Source organism: Chenopodium quinoa, unplaced genomic scaffold (assembly GCF_001683475.1).
Source record: "Chenopodium quinoa cultivar QQ74 unplaced genomic scaffold, ASM168347v1, whole genome shotgun sequence".
NCBI lineage: Eukaryota > Viridiplantae > Streptophyta > Magnoliopsida > Caryophyllales > Amaranthaceae > Chenopodium > Chenopodium quinoa.
Window position 1 is genome coordinate 4,535,604 of NW_018744616.1, and position 22,780 is coordinate 4,558,383.

General features: G+C 32.8%; 2 protein-coding genes across 2 annotated transcripts; both read right to left on the minus strand.

Moving 5' to 3' along the window:
• Nucleotides 1-3,498: 3,498 nt before the first annotated feature.
• LOC110700071 (50S ribosomal protein L15-like) lies at nt 3,499-9,684 on the minus strand. The gene is made up of 4 exons (XM_021877573.1): nt 9,120-9,684; nt 6,181-6,264; nt 6,018-6,107; nt 3,499-4,070 (listed from the first exon to the last, which is right to left on the minus strand). The coding sequence occupies exons 1-4, from the start codon at nt 9,534-9,536 to the stop codon at nt 3,807-3,809; spliced, it is 855 nt and encodes a 284-aa protein (XP_021733265.1). The 5' UTR covers nt 9,537-9,684; the 3' UTR covers nt 3,499-3,806.
• A 2,047-nt stretch (nt 9,685-11,731) lies between these two features.
• On the minus strand, nt 11,732-13,753 carry LOC110700082. Its single transcript, XM_021877582.1, has 4 exons — nt 13,422-13,753; nt 12,557-12,853; nt 11,948-12,302; nt 11,732-11,839 (listed from the first exon to the last, which is right to left on the minus strand). The coding sequence occupies exons 1-4, from the start codon at nt 13,751-13,753 to the stop codon at nt 11,732-11,734; spliced, it is 1,092 nt and encodes a 363-aa protein (XP_021733274.1).
• Between the last annotated feature and the right edge of the window lie 9,027 nt (nt 13,754-22,780).

Genomic DNA, 22,780 nt, shown 5'->3' on the forward strand with positions numbered 1-22,780 from the left:
TCAATCACATTCTTTTGAGTGACAGGATATCTATAGGGTCTAATATTGATAGAATTAGTACCCTCTTTCAAAGGTATTTTATGATCAAACTGCTCTCTGATTGGGGGAAGCCCTTCAATTGCTTGAAAAACCTCAGGATAAGAGGTTAACAGCATCTGAATATCCTCAGGTACAGCATTCTGGTCCTGCAGCTTAGGTGTCCAATCATTGGTGGATTGTACCACCTATAACATGGACAATTCACCTGTCTGCTGCATAATTTTGTTCAGTTGGTCAGAGTCAATTTCTCTGATTCCCTTCACAATTTAACCTCTAAGCTTCACCTTCTTCCAATCATACTTGAACATGAGATTCTTAAAATCCCATAATATGGGTCCTAGAATGGAAAACCATTGAATCCCATAATACTACAATACTACCACTCGATGGCAGCAACAACATGTCTGCCTTGAACATATAACCCTGCATTTTTCAAGTAAAATTTCTAGTTACAACATCACATTTGATTTGTCCACCATCAGCTACTTTCACCTACATGGGAGTAACTTGCTCCACCTTACACCCAAGCTTCAGAGCAGTAGTGGTGTCTACAAAATTATGTGTACTTCCACTATCAAGCAAGATATGCAAAGGATGTTTGCCATGCTTCCCTCTCATCCTCATAGTGTGAAAACGACAGTTCCCATCCAAAGCTTGCAAAGAAATTCTAGGGTCATCTATCCCATCAGTACTGCCATTAGCTTCCAACTGCTCATTCATTTCCTTTTCCTCCTCCAATTCATCCTCTACTTCAATGTGAAGCACCTGGGGTTTCTTTCCCTTACACCTATACCCAGGCTCAAATTTTTCATTACACCAGTAGCAAAGGTTCTTACATCTTTTCTCACTCATTTCACCTGCAGTGAGGGTTTTTCTGTTTGTGTTTGGTCTATATGTATTTTGTGGGTTATTTCTCCATGGTTGTGAAATTCTAGGCTGGGGTAGGATGTGTTTTGGGGTAGGTAAAGAGGTGGTAGGGATTTGGGTTGTGTTTTGGTGTTTTTGGCTTTAAGAGTGGCTTTCTGCAATTTGGCTAAGCAATGAGCCTGTTGCAGAGTGGTTGGGTTAAAAATTCTTACTGAGAGTTGGGTTTCTTCCTCCATTCCTCCCAAATAACAGCTCAGCAAATACTCCTTAGACATACTCAATCTGCTAGCAATACCATCAAAAGCATCATGATACTCTTGTACATAACAAGTCTTTTTAGAGCTTTCAACTCAGCCATGGGGTCATCATACAAATCACCAAATCTATTGGTTATGTCATGAACATATTGATCCCAAGTTCTAGGTGAGTTAATTTTAACATAGTTCTGGTGCCATAACAATGCCCTTCCTCCTAGATGAATAGCAGCAAGCTTAAGATTCTTATCATCTTCAATATCATCAAGTTCGAAAAATTGGTTGCACTTGTATAACCATGATTTCAAATCATCCCCATTGAACTTTGGAAATTCAATTTTAGTTAACCTGGTGAAATAGTAATTGTTTGATTTACTCCTTTCCCCAGATTTATCACCAGATTTGTCATTGCCATTTCCCAAAATTACTAAATCATCATTAGTTTTGCTCTTATCTGCAACTAATTTAGTTATTTGTACAGATAATCCTAGCAACATATCATTAAGTTCAGCAATGGATTTAGTATTTTGCGCAATACTAGCATTGTTATGAGCATAGTTCTCAGTGAAGGTCTTACTCTGATCTTCCAGCAAGCTCTTCAGAGTTGCTTCCAGCTTCTGAAGATCTGCAGCAGATGCTGCTTCAACCTCCTCTGCTCAGTGTTCTTCTTAGGAGGCATCTTGGCCGAGGAACAGGCCAAGCTCTCATACCAATGATACGGATTGACCGATAGAAATCTTGATCCAATCCCTTAATAGATATGAGTATCAGGAATGATGAGCTAAGAAGAATTCCAGATTAAGAAAGGATCCTTCGAGAGGTTCACCAATGGAGATAACAGAAGAATTTAGAGAGGGAGAGAGAGAGAGAGAGAGAGAGAGAGATTAAGAGGGAAGGTTGTATTTCATTAATGCATAATCATAACATTACCAAGGTGTGGCTTATATAATCAGCTCACTTAATTACAGCTAAGCAAGAAGTAACAACTTAGAGAATATAATCTGTTACAACAATATTCTCTCATACACTCCCTTTTCCCTCTTCCCAAAATAACGGATTCTCATACTTATCCAGCTCAGCATTGCCCATTCCATCATTCAGCTCAGCAACTGCCTCCAATATTGCAATGTGAATCATATTCATTCTTGTGCTCATATCAGTAACCCTGAGGACCATAATTTTCACAAACATGCACCATAACCAAAACTCAATAAATTAATCAAGTGAACAATTAAACTACTCTGTTGTACTATGAATTACACGTTAATACTCATATCTTCAACAATTCATGCTATATTGGTATTTATGCAATTTATCACTCAAAACCCCCTTTCACTTTATACTCAATAGAATGTAATTATGCAATTTAAGAGGAGTAATTTTGAAAAGTGAAATTTATCACTCAAAACCCCCTCTCTTTATACTAGTACAAGCTATGAGACACACGCTACGCGTGTATAATATAGGAAATCTTTTATTTTACTCATAAAATTGTTATTATAGATTTTTTTTTTAAATCAATACTTACATAACTTTACATTTAAGAACGAAAAAAATAAATTATCAACGACACATTTACTCCACTTCGTATACCTTAATTAACCTTAAAAAATATTGTTGATTGTTGAGTTTTTTATATAAAAGATTGAAAACTATAGATTAAACATCTACGACAATAGTACGTGTATAGATTAGATAGATGTAAAATTTTTCCTTTTATTTTTTTAAAAATTTTTTTTTTTTTTTGGTAACATAGATGAATGTGGTATATGTTGCCTATATTAGATTTTTTTTAGGGACTATATTGGTATTAATTTTCTTATTTTAATAAAATTATGATACAGTTATCTTCTAACAAAGTTTAACATGGTTATTTCAATAAAAATAAATAAATAAATAAATAAAAGAAGTAAACGTGGTTTGTGGGAAAGTAGATAATTTTGGTTTGTTGTTAGTGATAGTAATTTTGGTTTGTAAGTAGTTAGTTTTTTTTATTATTTTATCTAAAAGAATTTTTTTTTTTTCTTTTGTGAGTAGTTATGAATTTTTTTAATTAATTAGTGAAAAAGTAATTTTGTAAATTGAGAAGGACATTTTGGGGAAAGACAAATTTACCACCCAAAAGACTCTTTCTCTTTATATAGGAGTATAGATATTACTATAGATAGATATTTAATTTGGCAGTGTTTAAACTAATCTGTGTGGTATTCCTACTCTGCAGGAAGGACCATATATCATCTTTGTTGGTGCTCCTTGGTTGAGCTCACATGATTATAAAGAAGGGGTTATATGCCACACTTGTTGGTCAAACACTCAAACTACTAAAGGACAATCATAATCAAATAGAAATTGACCATCACATTGTTCCATATCTGATTCATGAATAAGATCGTTCCACTTCTTTATCTAGTTATACTTCAAAAAGACTTATTCTTCTGTAAGGGATACCCTGACTCGTATATGAGAAATCAGCTGCCAATTTAACAGAGTATCAACGGTCCATAAAAAGAAACCATTTGAGAAAACAAAAAAAAAATGGCTAGAAGAGAATAAAACAGGACCATGAATCATATTTTGACCGATTTATAATTGCTAACTTGTTGTTCTCAACTGAACCAAAAGAAATACAGTTTGTGACTTTGGTCTTCAGCAAGGTGAGGGAGCAGCTGCCACGTTTTCATTGACAACAAAAGGTATCGGTTTTGTTGGGGCAGGTAAACGCCCAATACTGTCAACTTTATCTGCAAGTTTTGGTGGAGGCCGTGCTGCTTTTGGGAGCAGCCTTCCTTTCTTGGCAAACCACTCAGGCTTAAGCAATGCTTTCAAGCCCAACTTATTGTAATGCACTTTCCTCACAGATCCTCCAGCAGCCTCCACAGCAGCTTTTGCTCTTACTGTCACCCTAGACACCTGCAGCAGCATATTCAACCAAAGTGTTTACTTAAGAGTGAAATCTTAAACAGTGTTAACAAGCTTGAGTTAGTTTGATTGTGAATTACTAGTTTTGGCACATCCAAAAGGGATTGCTCAATATCTGATTATTATATAGATTATCTTGAAATGTTGAAATTCAAGAATAATCTCTCTGTTGTTTTTTTTTTTTAATTTGTTCTGTATTAGCTTTCACACTAGCAAATTTAGGAAATATTCTTAGAACATTAGCATATCTAACCATTTTTAAGTGCTTAAATATACACATTTAGACAAATACAAAATAAATTTAAACTAGTTGATGGCCCAGATCATTGCCCCAAGTTGTTACATCAACAACAATTATGACCTTTTGGAAAAGAAAGTGAAATTGCATAATTAATTATACCATCCTCTTTTTGTAACATATTTTCAATTCAGCCTAGATGAGTATATGTGATACTAACAGTGAAAACTGATCATTATAATTATTGATCCAATGTTAAGGTGATTCTTAAACGAACCTACTGGTATAAAAAGCTAAAAATTACTTGAGCATGTCTAACTATGCCACCAAATATTGGTTACTTTGATTTTCATTTTGATATTTGAATCAAAATGGTCAAAGTTCGACTCACTTAGTGTAGATTCTTGTTTCTGGGAAAGTTTGAAAAAAATAAGTGGATGTAAGAGAAAGGCGAGTAAACTAGAAAGTGTAAGTAGAAAGGTAAAAAATAGTGAAGGGTAAGCTGAGTAAGGTGGTAAAGGGGTTAGCCAAAAATGAATATATATATACAAGTAAATCGAACTTTATAAAACAACCCAAATCAAAAAGTGAGTTGAGCAAACAGATGGAGTATTATCAATTTTGTAACAGCTAGAATTTTATTTTGGTAAAAAATAAAAATAAATTACCTATACTAAAGTTAGATACTTATAATAGGAATTTACAAAAGCACATTTGAAACCATTCCATGAACTTAAGTTACATACTTATAACAGGAATTCACCAAAGCAGCACATTTGAAACCATTCCATTAACTGTTGAGTTATGTGGTTAACAGTAAAACTATTGACTTTTGTGATTATTCTGATAAAGAGGGAAAAATAGCAAAATATGATCAAGAAAAAAAGAGATGTGTAATTGGGGGGGTATAATAACAAAAATGTGGGTAAAATAATTTCGAGGGAGTTACACTTATTGTTATATTCAAAATTGGTTAAGTTTATGTAGACTAATACGAAGTCGTTTATTACTTTATTACCCCTTAAAACTCTATTATGTTAGTTTTTTAGGAATAAACAAACTGTAATGTCATATTAACTAATTACTAATCATATTTAATTTGATTTCACTGGTAACAATTTATCATTACACAAACTAGTTGTATTAATAGTATATATAAATACACATTAAATTACAATGTTATAAATGGATCTAAAATATATCTTATTAATCTAAAATTGTTTGGTATTGATTTTAAGTAAACAAAACCTAAAGTAACATTAAATTACAATGTTATAAATGGATCTAGTCGTAAAATACGGAGTACTTTTCAGTTTTCTATATTAATCGAATGATTATAGAAGTTATAGCTGATTATGGGTACTATCACTAGGATGAAACTCCATATTTAAAATCTTTTATCATAATAAATGATATTAAAATTATCTACGCATTTTTTTTTTCTTAAATGAAAGCTTAGGTGGCACGATTTAACACTTAGAAATAACCTTGGTATAAGTTTATTATATTAGATAACATTTGGTCTTATATATTAGAATGTCCTCCCAATAAGGTTTAATAAACATGTAAATCTATATAGCTGGCACAAATTGGACTTGCAAATTTCTCAATGCAGGTGAAGAATGATGCAGAAAGGGTAGGCAGATAGGAGTACTGCAGAAACAGCATTCTTTAGTTAATATCATCTAACAGAAATTTACCTCAAGATGGATCGGCCATATTATTTGTTCTGAACCACGTCCCATCAGTCTCACTCCATCCTCTATCTGCTTCCCAATAGCTCCAGCCTCCTATTGGAAGCAAATGCTTTAAATGTAAAGCCAATGAGAATCAACAGTAGGGATAAGAATAGAGCATACGAACCTTGAGAGTTTTCATTGTGATCAACTCAGATGAATCAATTTTTCCCATATTTATAAGCTTTGCAATCTTTCCCAACCCTACTGGCTGCCACAAAGACACCAGAAATATTTTAAAAGAAGTTAACATTAAGAATCTACAGCTTCATATAGTTAATGTGGAATTCTAGGTCCATAATACCATCTAATAAAAATTAAGCAATTCAAAATAATCAAGGTTTAAACAATCAAGCAGACAAATAAGTGATATCCACATGATATACCAAGTCATATAATCATATATATACAAATTTCATCAAGACATTATTGGTTCATAACATCATTGCTCTATTATTATACAAGTTGTATCTAGCAACCTATAGAGGCACATTTCATGGGAATAAGGAAATTCCAGTTCACAATACAACTGATGTGGCAAGAGGTCAGAAATTGGAATGGCAACAGGCGAGTTGATAATACAAAGGGATGGAAGCAGCTGCTAGTCTGCTGCAAGCCTGCAATCCACTCCTCTGTCCCTCTGTTTTTCCCACTTTGCTTATAAGTATTATTATATTTAAAAGAAATATGAAATTTCCCTTTTTATTTTGAATTACACATTTATTGATATTATAACAACATACTAAAAATCTTTAAAAAATTCAACAAGTGTATTCATTGTTTTTTTTAGCCAGCTTGTCTGCTGTCCCGTTTTGTAAATGTTTAATTTGGAGATAGTGGCTAAACATGGATACTTTTATTGGGGCCGGCCGCATAAGGCAATGGCAATGAATAGAACCAAAACTCTCCTCACTATTTTTTACGCATCCAAGTAAACTCATCTTCATAAGCACATCAAGGGCCATTCCTGATATATTATAGGCCAGGAGCGAAACTTATATAGGGGCACCCATAGGTGAAACAATAATGTTATGTATTTAATATATACTATTAGGTGGGTTAAGTTTTAATACTTCGTAGTAAAAGTAATTTGAGTTTAGCAACACCAAAATAAAGAGAACATAACCTTCAAGTAGAAATTTAAAGTTCTTAAGTTATAAAAAAATAAATAAAAAAAGGAGGAAAAAATTAAATCTATTTTGGAATTATATTAGAAAAATTATTAATTTGTTCAAGCAAATAATAGTAATATGGGAATATGAGTAAAATGTCAAAGTTTTCAAGCAAAAATAATTTTTTATAAAACAAGATAGCTGAAGAAATTTTCCACAATAAGATGCAAACCCTTGCAAAATTTACAGTTTTGGCCTATATCCAAGTAACCAACTGAGCTGTTGTAGGCATTGATTATAAAGTACCATAATTTGTATATGAAGTACGTACATGATATTGAGTTTTGGGACCCCTTCCTCTTGGGGCTCTGGCCGGTTGCCCCTCAATTCACCCCTCAGGCACATCTCCATTTGAGAAAATAATGGATGCCTAAGATATGTCTGTCTCAAAAGTTTGTTTCACATAATTTCTAATATATATATATATATATATATATATATATATATATATATATATATATATATATATATATATAATTTAAATGTAATAGCTATAATAAGTAAGAAAGGTAGTCTTCTAGAAACACACTTGAAAGCTATGTCTTTCTGTATATTCAAGAACAATACTAAATCTACATTCTCAGCATTGGTGTCATTCACAAAACAGGGAAAAATCAACATCAATTACTGTCCTTCTCCATTATCCTACAAACCGTAATCCCCATGCAATTGCAAACTGCTAGTTCTAATTTATAAGAAGTGTTTTATATCAATCTTCAGCAAAGATCGATGAACTTGGCAATGCTAAACTATGTAATCATGTTACATGATCGATTCAAAAGATCATACCAACATTACAACCACTTAACTGACAGAAAATGACTGTGATGGTGTCCATTATCAGCAATTTTTGCCCTGTTTTCAGTCTATTGATCTATATTTTGTAGATTCAAAATGGCTAGGCATCAAGGTCAAGTGTACTCCAAAAGATTCTAATGTCTAAAAATATGAACAGTGATGAAAACTACCAAACTCCATAGACTCAATTATTTTGATCATACTCTCAAATGTTCTTCAATGTTCTCCAAAAGCCAATTGATGTAGAGTAAAAACAATTCCACAAAGATCCCATCTTTATAGAAAATCATAGTTCTACTAATTTAACATTTACACCACCTTAGTATTTATTATAACAATATAAACATTTATCAAACCTTTGTTTACTATTGATTGAAATGTTCTATTCTATAACCGAAGACTTAACAAAACAATTACTTGATTATGAACCCCTCCCTCCAACTTCTAAAGGGTTCAATCCCTATCCTGAACATTAGCAAGTCGACAAAGAAAACTTCAACATTATCAGGTTCCAAGAAATTACAAAAATGACAATTCAGCCATACAAATCATATTACATTGTTACTTGCCAATATATGGCTTTCACATGAAAACAGTAACAAAAACTCAAATTAATTGGATGAACATTCAGCACTGGGATAGTCCTACTCAATATTGGAATTTAATGAGTCACAACAGAGAAACCCACTGACATTTTTAGTTGCACACACAAGGTGTCCTAGCTACATTCTACTTTGCGAGCACATGATAAAACCGAATGCAATGATAATGGCAATAGATAAAAACAAAGATTGCCACTCCAATCAAAGGCATATGATATATAGCTTCCATTCCATCACAATTTATCAGCTTACAAACATTTTGACATGCTTAAGCGGCAATCACATTCGAACTCGAATATCATTAAAACCTCGCAAATGCTTAATCTCTAAGTAAAATTTTTACATTCCAAAATTCCCTCTCATTTCTCAAACCAAACAAAAGTCATACAGTAAGATTCAACAATAATTTAAAAGAAAGCAAAACCCAGATCCAGCATAACCAAATAAACCCAATTAGAACACAATTTTAAAGAAATGGTTGAAACTCACATCACCTGAAAAGTGAGGCTAAAGGGGTTCTTAAACCCTCGTTTGGGAAGGCGGCGGCGCAACGGGGTTTGACCACCTTCGAACCCAAACTTCATCGTCCCACGAGCCTTCTGACCCTTATGACCACGCCCAGCAGTCTTCCCCAAACCAGACCCAATACCACGACCTTTCCTCTTCTTCTGCTTTGTTGCACCTGGGTTATCTCTCAGATCATTCAAGCTTAATAAACTACTAAATGACCTCGTAGTTGAATACCCATTTCCCCAAAACGCTCCATTTGAGCAAATATTCGAAGAATTTGAGCTTTTCAAGAAAAAATTTGAGATGGGTATTGCGGATTTAGTAGGAAAAGAGGGGATGTTGGGGTTGGAGAAAGAGCGGATTGAAGTGGAAAAGAATGATTGAAGTCGTTTTCTTAGCATTTCGGAGATTGATTGGAGTTTTGGAAATGAGAGATTGTACCAAGAATGCAAGTGAGAAATTTGAGTAAGAAATGAAAGTGTAGAGGGATTATTAGTTTGATTTCATGGTTGAATCGATCAATGAGTTTTTAAAGAGAGAGTGAACAGGAGAAACAGGGTTTAAGAAAAAAAAAAAAAAAACATTTTAAAAGATTTTTGGTTAAAAAAATCACCACGTTCTTTTTTTTTAAAAAAAAAAAACCTATTTCCTTAATTATCCTTTAATTAACTTAATTAGACTCTAATTTTCTCCCATTTTTTCTAATTAATTACTAATTCACCCAATTATTTAGGGTTCGTTAGACATTGTTGTGATTTTCTATTTTTTGGTTTTTGTTTTTTAAAAGTATAGGATATATGTTCCATAATGAATCAAAAATTATTTAAACATATTAATATAATAATTTTGAAAACTGACAACAGGAAAGTGGAAACACCTTTTTCTTGTTTCCTGTTTTTGGTTTTTGATTTTCAAAAAAACAGGATACTGAAAACCAAAAATGATGCCAAACAAGCCCTTAATAATTATATTTAACTAGTTTTGTGCTCGTGCGATGCCCGGGTTATTTATTGAATTTTAAGATATATTTTTAATCTATATGTCAAATTTTAAAACATATTATTGATACAAAATTAGTTAGGAATTGATGTGTTTTTGTGATGATTTAAACTTGTAGACATGTAATGACTAATAATAATAATATTGGTGAAAAATATTTCTTGACCCGTAACCTAAAATAATGACCCTGCCTAAAATGAATGGTAACCCGACCTGATTTACAGGTCTACATACAATAATAAAATTATATTAGACTGTGAAGTATATTAATTTTAATTGATTAGAATATATTATAAATAATGGATATGGTACATTTTGAACTAATTCCTTCGCTCTAGAAAAATATTATGATACAAAAAATAAATTTATATGATAAGTTATGAGTGTTATAATCTAATTATTTTTTCAATAAAATTATAATTCAATTTGTACTTTATTAAAAAATAAAATTCTATGATAAAAATATTGGTATTTTATCAAAAATAAAACTCTAAATTAACAATTTTATCCTAAAATTCTATCCAAATTTAATTGAAATAAAATTATAAACTAACTTTTTTATCCTACAAATTGAATTTTATATAAGTCTATCCTACGTGACACGACACTTGGCGAAAAGTTGGAACACCAAGTGTCACTACCTCTTCGTCTGGCTAATAGTTAGCTTTATATATTAGTTATATGATTTATACATTAAAATAAACCACCACCCTAACTACCAACCAACCACCATTCCCCTTCTTCCTCCCTTTCACCCTCCCTTTGAAGCAACCCCTCACCCACCAGATCCACCGCCCAGATCCCCTCACCTCCGACAACCTACCTTCACCGCCGGTGGACCATCCCTTTCCCCCTTATCTCTGTTGGCGACCACCACCTCCCTTCGAATTTTTGGATCTTATATTCTTAAACATGCTCAAATCAAATCCAAATCAAGTCCAATTTGTTTCTAAATACCCTAGCATCACATACTTACATAATCAAAGCCAAAACAAGCATCAATTGCAAGAAATATGCACAAAATTTAAAACCCCCAAATCAATTTTCTAGGGTTTTTCAAAATCAAGGAGATGGTTGTTGGGATGTAATCAGGGGGAAAGGGAGGGTAGTCTGGTGGTGGAGGAGGTCGCTGAAGATGGGCGATCCGGACAGTGGCGGACCTAGAAATTTGACAAAGGGGGAACAATTTCGATAATTCAACTAACATAAACCTGTTTTTAAAAAACGGGTACAATATACAAAAAGTTCGGGTACATACTTGTTTAGTACTAAAAAGTTACAATCCCAAAATCCATTTACTACTAAAATATCCTCCGAGTCTTCATTCTTTGAAATCGATCAATGATATCTTCATCGGGGACTTGTAAAACACTTCTTTCTCAATGAAAGTAACTAAACAATCATTCATAAGTTGATCACCCATACTATTTCTCAATTTATTTTTGATATATGTCATTGCCGAAAAGACTCTTTCAACACTTGTCGTAGCAACGGGAAAAATCAACATTAACTTGATAAGCAAATAAATAAGAGGATAAGTCTCATGCAACTTGGTTTTGACAAGCATCTTTGAAAGAGAATTAATGTCATGCAAATCTCAAAAATTTCCATCATCTAACATGACTTGCTTGAACACTTCAAGTTGATCATCAAAACTCAACAACTCATTATGTGAAAAGTCTTCGGGGTACAAAGAAGCAAGCACCTTGTAAGAAAAATGGACAAGTATTAATATATAATAACAATAAGACAAGTATTAATATATAATAACAATAAGACAAGTATCTTTTATATATGAGATTAGCTTTTGTACCTTTTCTTTGTCAAAGGATGAAAAGTTATACTTAGGACTTAAGCTAGACATGCAAGTAAGTAGCTCCATGTTCTTCTCATCAAACCGATTATCAAGTTCTTGAAGATACAAATCAATCACTTCCAAGAAAATTCCAACACGAAAATGATGTTCATTTGTAGCTTTCTCAACAAAACTCCTTGATCTTCCATGTGGAACATAATTAGCTTCCATATTAGGAACATCAATTTTGTGTTTATTGCAAAATGAAGTTACTTTTTTCAAGAGAATATCCCAACCTTGTTCCCTCATTTTTTGTAACACTTTCATTGTAGAAGAAACAAGTCTCATGGTATTAACAATATCTTGTTCTTTTCTTTGCAAAGCAATATACAAATCATTAGTGTATAAAAAAAATAGTCAACATCAAGTGAGCCATGAAAATAAAATCAAATGATTCTAACGAACCCAACACAATTTGAGCTTTGAATTTATCCTCCGATGAACCATGTTTGCCAATGTGCACAAGTACCTCAACAATTGTAGGAAACAAGGAGATAATGCTAAGAACACATTTGTAATGTGACCTCCAACGTGTATCCGGGTCTTTTCAAACCAACTTCTTGATACAATCCCGAACCACTATCAATTTCCCCCATTTCCAATGCTTGAGCAACCTTTTGAGCTTGACTTTTTCGAATCATTTCTCTTCTTTTACAAGAAGCCCCAATTACATTCAACAAGTTTGTAGTAATCTCAAACACCCAACCACAATTATCATTTTTTTTAGCAACGGCAACAAGAGTCAATTGAAGTTGATGTGCAAAACAATGAATGTAATATGCACTAGAAGTGTCATTCATAATCAAAGCCTTAAGCCCATTTATTTCACCTTTCATGTTACTAGCCCCATCATATCCTTGACCTCTAATCATTGATGGACTCAAGTTGTGTTCCATAAGCAAAGAGATTATTGCATTTTTTAAAAGATAAAGCGGTAGTATCACCAACATGAACAATGCCTAAAAATCTTTCCATTACCGCTCCACTTTTTCTATCAACAAAACGCAAACACAAGAGCTAATTGTTCTTTTTGGGACACATCACTTGACTCATCCGCCAATATTGCAAAGTAATCATCACCAACGTCTTCTACTATACGCCTAGTTGTTTCTTTTGCACAACAAGTTATAATGTCTTTTTGAATCTTAGGAGAAGTCAATACACAATTTTTAAGAGCATTTTCTAGAGTATGATTTTTAACTTCCGCCACTTTTCCCCTTAGCCATTTCAAAAGTTCAAGAAATTACCCTCGATTCTATGACTCCTCACTTTCAAGATGCCCACGAAATGTCAAACCTTGCCCCAAAAGAAATCTCAAACATATTAATGATGCTTTCAAATGAATATGATATTTTTGAATTTGTACTATGCCTCACTTGCATTGTCAAATATTTGACAATTGATTTTTTTTCCCCTTCTTAGATTCACATACCTCTCATAAGCAACATTATGAGCACTATTCACTCCACTAACATGCTTATCAAACCTCTCTGGTTTATTCCATGCTCTAAATCCTCCATTAACAAATGCATCACCGCCATAATTATTTTCAACTTCATGCTTGAACAAGTAACATACAAAACAAAATGCGGCATCTTTTGAAATACTATATTCAAGCCAATCTCTTTTATTAAACCACTTCACACTAAAACAACGCTTTCTGGAGCATTGTCTTTGAGGGAAATTATGAGTTTTTGGTAGACAAGGTTTTTTAAGAATGTAGGCTCTCCTCACCGGATTTCTTTGATTAGGGGGATAGTCCATTAGTCCATTCTTAGTCCCGGATCATGAGGAAGAAGTTCAACATCATAAGCCAATTCCTCTTCTTCCTCCTCTTCCTCTACCTCAAACGATTCATTACTAGTACTTGAATATCCCATTTCTATATCCACATTAAATTCTTCATCCACATCATTCACATCAATTGATTCATCCACATCATTCACGTCAATTGGTTCATCCACATCAATTGGTTCAATACTAATGGTTCCATTTTGCATATTATGATTAGGAGGTGTCTCACTTTGTGTGGGTGAAGAACAAGAATTATCTTGTGATTTCAATTTTTTAAACAACTTTTGACGAAGATCCGCTTGTTTTCCTATTTTCCTAGACTTGCTTGAAGAACTTGACATATCCTAATTCATTTAAAAATGGTAAAATGTAATATAATAATCCCACCTTTAGTCGGCATTCCATAAACAATCCCACCTTTTGAAATTCCAGAAACAATCCAACCTTTGACCCCCATCTTCCAATAACAGTCCCTAACCGGTTGGATTATTTTAGTAACCGGTTTCTAAGGTTATAAGACACGTGTCGCATTTTAATAGGTTTATTTTAATATTTAATAATAATAATAAAAAAACTAACTAAAAAAGGAAAAAAAAAAAACAAAAACCCCAGCCTCAGCCTCAACCGCCACCATATCCCGTCCCAATCCCAGCCACCGTATCCCCTCCCCATCTCCTCCCTTACTTTCTCCGGCAATCCAACCCCTACAGTAGCCGCCTTGCTTCCCCAAAAACCTCAGCCCATATCGCTACTACTCTAGCACTATAACCCTTCTTTCTCCTTCTCTTTCTCTCTTCTCTTGGGTACGTTTCCCTCTCCTCTAAATTCATCAATTTTCCTTTCAATTCGATTTTTTCAGATGATTGAAATCAAAATTTGCGTTTAATTTCAAACCGAAAATCGAATTGAGAGGCAATTGGGGCTGCCGGGGTTGAGTATTCAAGGGGTTGAGTTTTCAAGATGGGTGTCGTTTTTCGGGCCTATGGGTAGAATTTTTGGGGATAGGGTAGAGTATTTTGGGGCTGAGGGTTCAGTTTCAGGGCTGGGTGAGGTGTTTTGGGGCTATGGGTGGGGTTTTCGGGGCTGTGGTTGGGTTTGGGGTTGGATATAGAATATTCTGGCGTGGCTTGGTGGGGGTGGTGGTAAGGGGTGAGTGTTGGGGTGGCCATGGTAGTGGACTGGTGGCTTGAGAAGAATGGTTTTTTTTTTTTTTTTAAAATAATAATTTGTTTAACAGGTTGTAGGTCAATGGGATCGTTAGTGGAAGATCTATGTCAAAAGTGGGATTGTTTCTGGAATTTCAAAAGGTGGGATTGTTTATGAAATATCGACTAAAGGTGGGATTATTAGATTACATTTTTCCTTTAAAAATTAAGTTTCAATATTCAATAATCATTTTTTTTAACAATAAGCATCCAAAATCTAAAAAACCAAATCACAAACTAATCCAATACACAAAGTTACAAACTAATTTACATATTAATTAAATTCACAAAATCACAAACTACTTGTCTACTTTCAAAGTTTCAATCTTCCATTCACCATATTTACCAAATAATTCACAAAATCACAAATTCACAATTAAATTTACAAACTAATAACAAATAAAGTAAATCACAAATTAATTCAAAAAATGATCACATAAACACAATTACTCATAAACTAATTCTTTAATTTTTTTATAATCTAAGATTAAAAAAAAAAAAAAAAACTATAACCTGCTGTGTGGGCTGCTGCCTGCCGGAGTGGCGGGGCTGGACTGTAGGGGCGCAGTGGCGGCGAGATTTCTGGCAGTCGCTGCCAGCTCGATGGTGCGGTGGTCGATGCCTTGGTGTTGCAAGATCTACTCTCTCTCTCTCTTAGGTTTTTCAATATTCAAACTTTTCTCTTTCCTCCTTTTTTTTCCTCCTTTTTTTTCTTTCCTTCTTTCTTAACCCATGTGTTGTACTTTTTGCTGATTGATTTTTTTTTAAAAAAAATTCTCTGATTTTTTTTTAAAGTGGGGGGACAATGGTCCCCACTTGTACTCACGTGGGTCCGCCCATGGATCCGGATAGCGGGTCCGGTGGGGGAGGGGTTGATTCCATGGGAGGAGGAAGGAGGAGTAAGGGGAGGGAGGAAGGGAGAAGTAAGGAGGGGGTGGTGATTTTTTTATATATATTAATTAAATCTAATTGTTTATTAATTTGGTGGTTAGAGGTTAATTAGAAGAATTTAGAGTTTAATTAAGTTAATTAGATGGCTTCCATAAAAAAAAAGTTAATTAGATGGTAATTAGGGGAATAGGTTTCCTCTCGCAAAAAAAAAAAAAAAAAAAAAAAAAAAAAATTGAACGTGTTAGTTTTTTTTTTTAACCAAAAAGTTTTTAAAAGGTTTTTTTTTTTCGCAAAAAGATTTTTTTTTACAAATTTGCTTGATTTTTTATACTTCCTCAGTTTTTCTTTTATTGCACCATAAGGACTTATTCAAATGTTCTTTAATCATCTTTTGTGATTTATCCATTATGAAAAACATATTCATATGGGATCTAGTTAAAGTCGTCTCAAAATCTACTTTTCAAATATCCATTTTTTATATTTTTTATAAATGTATAATTAAAGATATTAATAGCGAAAGTATTGCATTGGCAAGCGTGAATCCCCTTATATGGTGTACTAAAAAAAGAACTGAGGAAGTATTTTTTAAAATATATATTTAGAGTATTATTAAAGGAAACGACATCGTTTTACCCATAGAAAACATGTTAACAAAAGCAATCCTTCCTTTTATTTTCGGGAAATTCTCTTTGATAATAGTTATTTATAGCTACACCTTGCAGCAGCTACTACTCCCTACACCCTCCAATAAAATGACACACTTAGATTAATATTCACACCCCCACTAATCATACTCCTAGTAACTATGCACTATATAAACTAGAGTCAGAAACCAAAAAATGAAAAATAAACATCACTTTCTCTCTCCTAATATCAGAAATATCTATTTATTTTCTCTGTCATCAAAATTTTCTAAAAAAAAATGAAACTCTCTACAATAATCAAGAATAACGTTTAATATAAGAGAAAATTAGCATAGATAGAGGGTGGTTAAGGTCTTCAGTTGCCAAAGAACATCCCCTTGTTTCACATTTTTACTTTTAGTGTTTTTTTTAGTTTATTTTAATTAGATTTTGGTGTTTGTTTTTTTGTATTTATTATCTCTTTACTCATACTTACATTTCAAGGTGCAATACTTAAAGGAGAGTAAAAATGGAGGGTTGTTGTCAAATTCTTTTGGAGGGAGAGAAGCTAAAATGTTATGGTACAGTTATACATTTATATTCTGATTTATTCAATAAATGGATTCCATTAAGTTTTTTTTTTATATATTTTTATTTTAAGCATAACATAAGGTTTTTACAAAATATTTTTCTTCATTTTATACAATTTTTACGTAATTTTTCAAATTGAATTTAAATCGTATAAATATGATGTTCATTTAAAGATTAGTTAATGTTCTTTTTGAGGTAATTCGATGTGAAAATTTATTGAAGTTTATCTAAAAAAAAATGACAAATTTTTTAAAAAAATTTGATGTTCATATCAAAGTCTTGCTCATCCACTAGTAGATGCCTATTCAAGATATTATTAAGAGACTAGAGAAGCTAATAAATTAAATCTATGATAAATGTTCATTTTAGATGAACTTCATGTTCATTTATGGAAGGATTAATGTTCAAATTATATTACGAGTACTAGTTTTAAAGACACATTATCATGTTTCATTATGAAATTGAAGCATCAATTATCAATTAATATTATCTATTAATTAAAACTATAATTTGGTGAATTTTGGAAAGTCAATTTTAACTATTGTAAATGTACAATTCAAATAGAATTCATGCACAAAAGTAGAAGAAATATCATTTAAATAATAATTATGAAGTTATAGACAAATTATAAATTTAACTTATGGAAATCAAACATCGATTTTCAATTATTATTATTATTATTATTTCTAATTAAAATGTTCTTTAGTGAAAATTGGTTTGTAATTTAATTTATTATAAATGTTCATTTTAGTTTGATTTCATGTTCATTTTTAGAAGGATAAATATTCAAATTAGAATTACTAAATTTTAAGACAAAATAATATATATATATATATATATATATATATATATATATATATATATATATAGCTCTAGTAATCTGTAATAATATTATTGCATTCACATTTCATATAAATATATGTTCACTTAAATTTGTTACATGTTCATTATTCTCTTTACGTTAAATAAAATATATGTTCATTTGAAATTTAATACTTGTTCATTCTCCTATATATTGAAAAATGTTCATTAATTTTTTTAACGCGTTTTTCACCATATACCCCTGAGTTATTTGTTTATTTACCATACACCCCTGAACTTTTGTAAATTCATCATATACCCCCGAGTTTTTACAAAGATACACCATATACCCTTGATGACTAATGATTTTTAATTTTGTCAATCATTAAAGCTAATAATTATGAACCGAAACCATCCTAAATACATTCCCTTACCTCCAAAACTACCCACATTCCTTTTTCCCACCCCCAAACCACCCTAAATTTACTTTTCTCATCCTCAAAATCAATCATACAAATATGATTATGGAGATTTGGAGTGGTTTAGGGGGTTGGAAAAAGAAGAGGAGTGATTTTGGGGGTGAGGGGGGAGAGATCTAAGGTGGTTTCGAGGTATAATTAACCAAATTCCACTCATTTTATTTTCATTAGGGGTATATAGTGAATTTTTGTAATAAGTTAGGGGTATATGGCGAATTTTAAAATTTTCATGGGTATATGGTGAATTAACAAAAAACTCAGGGGTATTTGATGAAAAAACTGTTTTATATAATACTGGTAATTTATCATATCAAAAGTTGTTTGCTTGATTTAAACTTTAGTACTTGTTCATTACCAATATTGAATAATGTTCAATCTAAATTTAATTTGTTTGTCATCGTATTGAAAAATGTTTATTTGACTAATAATACTTGTTCATTTTCATATTGAAAGATGTTCATTTAGATTTTAATAGTTGTTCATTATCATATTGAATTATGTTCATTTTCAACAATGTGTTCATATTTGTATTTGTAAATGCTCATTCAATTATTCTGTTTTGTTTCTAGTGTTTGACTTTGCAAATAATTATTTTTTACAAAAATTTAATCTTTCACTACACAAATTAACCAAATAAGAAAGGTGAAAACGACGATTTACATGTTGAGAAAAGATGTGTATCAAGAAAAGCACACAAAAGGCTATATATAAATTAGAGGGTATAAACGTACAACAATTAAGGAGAATGATTCTACATACCAAATGTAACAGAGAATGTTCATTTAACAAGACATATATGTACAATAGGGTTTAATGGTTCACTTTCATGTTTATTAAAAAAAATTAAATAAAATTCATATTGGAAATTATTTTTTAACAACATTTTATTTAAATAAATAGAATTCTAAGACGTATGTTTTTTTATCTTACTATACTACTTACACATAACTCTTGAAATGAACATTTTACGATACAAAAATGAACATATGTTGAACACATGAGTAACATAAATGAACATTTGATGATGCAATACTTCTTATTATAAAAATAATTTGAACACAATTATCTTTATAGTAAATGAATTTAATTGCTCTCATTTTTATCTATAGAAAATTTTAAAAATATATCTAGAAAATATATTAATTTGAACAAAAAAAACTTATTATAAAAATGAACATCTAGTGATACAAAAAAGATCATATACTAATACAAAAATGAACATATTATAATTTTTTTCCGAAATTTTCATAATTGAAAAAGGGAGGGAGCGGGACACGCACGAAGGATGTGTGTGTGTGTGTGGGTAGGGGGTGTAGGTAGTGTTCCCTGCCATAGAGTGTAGGTAAAAATTTGTACTTTGTTAACCTCCTATACTTTACTTTTCTCTTTAGTCATGTCCCTCGATAGCCTAAAAAGTTAACTTTATCTAGAGTGTATTCCTCTTCTCTTGCTCAACATTTCGGCTAAAAGACACCTCTGATTTTTACATATTCAGTTTTTGCCCGAAAGCAAACTCATAAGTAGAAAAAATATTAAGTACAATTTTGGCCTCATCCTCATTTGCTCTCTCAAAAAGCAAACTATCATCTGCAAAAAATAAGTGAGAAATTGATTCAAAATTTCTTCCAATTTTGACCCCATGGATGATTTTTCTCCTCTGCATCTCGAAGAAGAGTTGATAAACCCTTGACACACATAATAAACAGAAACGGGGACAGTGGGTCACCTTGCCTTAACTCTCTGCTAGCAACAAAATTTCAGGAGGGCTGCCCATTCACCAACACATCAAAAAGAGGCAGTCATAACACAATTTCATAATATTATGCACAAAACCACCTGGGAAGCCAAATTTTTCCAGCATTTTCTTCAAAAAACCCCACTCCACTCTATCGTAAGATTTTCTCTTGTCAAGTTTCAAGCCGAGATAACCTTTTTTTTTTCTTTTTTCTTTAGGAAATGGAAGCATCCGTATGCAACAAGAATATTGTTGGTTATAAATCTCCCCAGAACAAAACCACTTTGAGATTCATTAATAATTGAAGGAAACACTTTTTTAGTCTATTCGCAAGTACTTTTGAAACAATCTTATAAAGCACATTACATAGACCAATTGGTCTAAAATCAACAGGAGACTCACACTCTTTTATTTTTGAAATTAAAACTATATGAGTAAAATTAATGGAACTAATGTCACCCTCATTATTAAGAATACTCAAAACCTTTTCAATCACATCATTTCCCACAACATTCCAAAATTTCTGAAAATATATATAGCAGACATACCATCAGGCCCGAGGGCTTTCGTGGGATGCATTTGGAAAAGGGCAACTCATACCTCCTCCCTATTAAAAGGTGCACCGAGCTCATCATAATGGCTGGTAGTGATTAACGAGTCCACTTTTTCTATGACAGGTGTGGGGTCAATTTGCCCACAAGTTGAAAAGAGTTCTTCAAAGTGGCTAGCAAATACTTCTATTATGTGATCTTCATTCTTGTATTCAATGGCTGTCATGTCTTTAATTTTATGAATGTGATTTTGCTCCCTTCTTTGATTGGCTTTTGTATGGAAAAAAGTGGTATTTTAATCTCCATTTTTTATCCAATCTTGATGACTACGTTGCTTCCATTACAATTCCTTTTGATTCTCTGATTCATCCATCCTAGCATCAAGAGCTATCATTAGGTGATGATCCCTCATTAATTTCTCCATTTGGGCTCTACAATCACTCAACTCTTTGAGAAAAATCCCAAAATTTATTTCTACTCCAAGCACTCAATTGAGAAAAAGCTTGGGCAATTTTTGCACACAAGTCCCCACCCCTCTCCTAAGCATTAGAGATGATCACCGAACACGATTCCTCCATCAACCACATAGCTTCAAACCTGTACTTTTTTTCTTTTTAACCACTCTAATTCCTTCCTTATAGCACAAAAGAATGGGAAGGTGGTATGATTTCCTCTTCAAAAAATGAGTTACAAAGGACCCGTGGAAAAGCTCTTTCCATGCTCGAGTAGCAAAATATCGATCTTGTATTTCTTGAATATTATTTTCACCACACCGATTATTGTCTACGTGAAATCATACCCTATGTAACCCCAAGCCAAGTCCTCAAAATCACACGTACTTACAGCCGCTCTGAAAATCATTACCTCCTTGATTCTCATGTGATGCAAGAATAAGGTTGGAATCATCTCCACAAAGCCACGGAACATCGTCTCCATTTGCTAGATTTTCGAGTAAATTTCATGTCATGTTTTTTTCCCTCTTTCGAAAAACCATAGACCCCTGTGAACCTCCATCCCCTCTGCTCTAAGCTATGTATCCATGCATCTATGTGATTTAAGGAAAAGGACCTCACTTCAATCTTCAACTCCTCTTTCCATCATAATGCCAACCCACCTTTTATTCCTCTACCATCACCATCACATCTCACTGCCATCATGTTTTGAAATTTTATTTTATTTTTTACTATCTCCATTTTACCAATTTAGCTTAGTCTCCATGAGAAAGACCATTTGGGGATTTTCAAGAGTCACAAGACTCTTGAGAGCTATAATTGTAGAGATGTTTCCCAAACCTCTACAGTTCCAAGAGATAAGGTAACTCATTTGTCACCGAGAGCCCATTGGGTGGGGCTCACCACTCTCTTAGCAGAAAAGGTTACTACATGCTTCTTATTACGCTTAGCACCATCAATAGCCATAACATTATCCCCTCCACCTCCTCCCTCACACTCTTTTCTTTTTTCCCCTGTCAACTTTTCTCCACTACCCCTACTATGATTACCATCCCTAATGTTACGTTTCTTAAACTTGCTAGGACCACTATTACTTCTAGAAACTTTGCTACCTTATTTTTTAATTTTTTAAGAAAAGAAACTTTGCTACCCGACACATGCTTCTCATTTGTATTATTTGTATTTTCCCCACTGCTAACAAAAAAACTCTCTTTAAAATTACTTTGTGGGTCATTCTCCACTATCAAATTGCTACTTAGTTCTACTTCCCCTAATTTGTTCACAACTTCATGCACCTGCTTACTTGGCATACTACTATCATGATTTTGCATACTTTGGTTTGGTAACAAAAGGAGACTTTGCACAACTCACTACCTCCTTACCCCCAACCTCCTCCCTAGAAGCCATATTATACTTCCATGGGGAGGCCTTCAACTAAGCCCCATAAAGGACTTCCGGGTCCTCAATCTCTCTACTATCCTCACAATCCTTCGCACCATGACCCATCCTTCCGCAATAGAAGCAGAAAAGTAGGGGCTTATAATACTTCACATGCATCAAAATCTTCCTCTGTGATGCCTCTGAGTTTTAGTTTAACTTTCTTAGCTAAGGGCTTGCGCACATCAACAAGCACCCAAAGCCGAATCGATTTATCAATCCCCACCTTTAC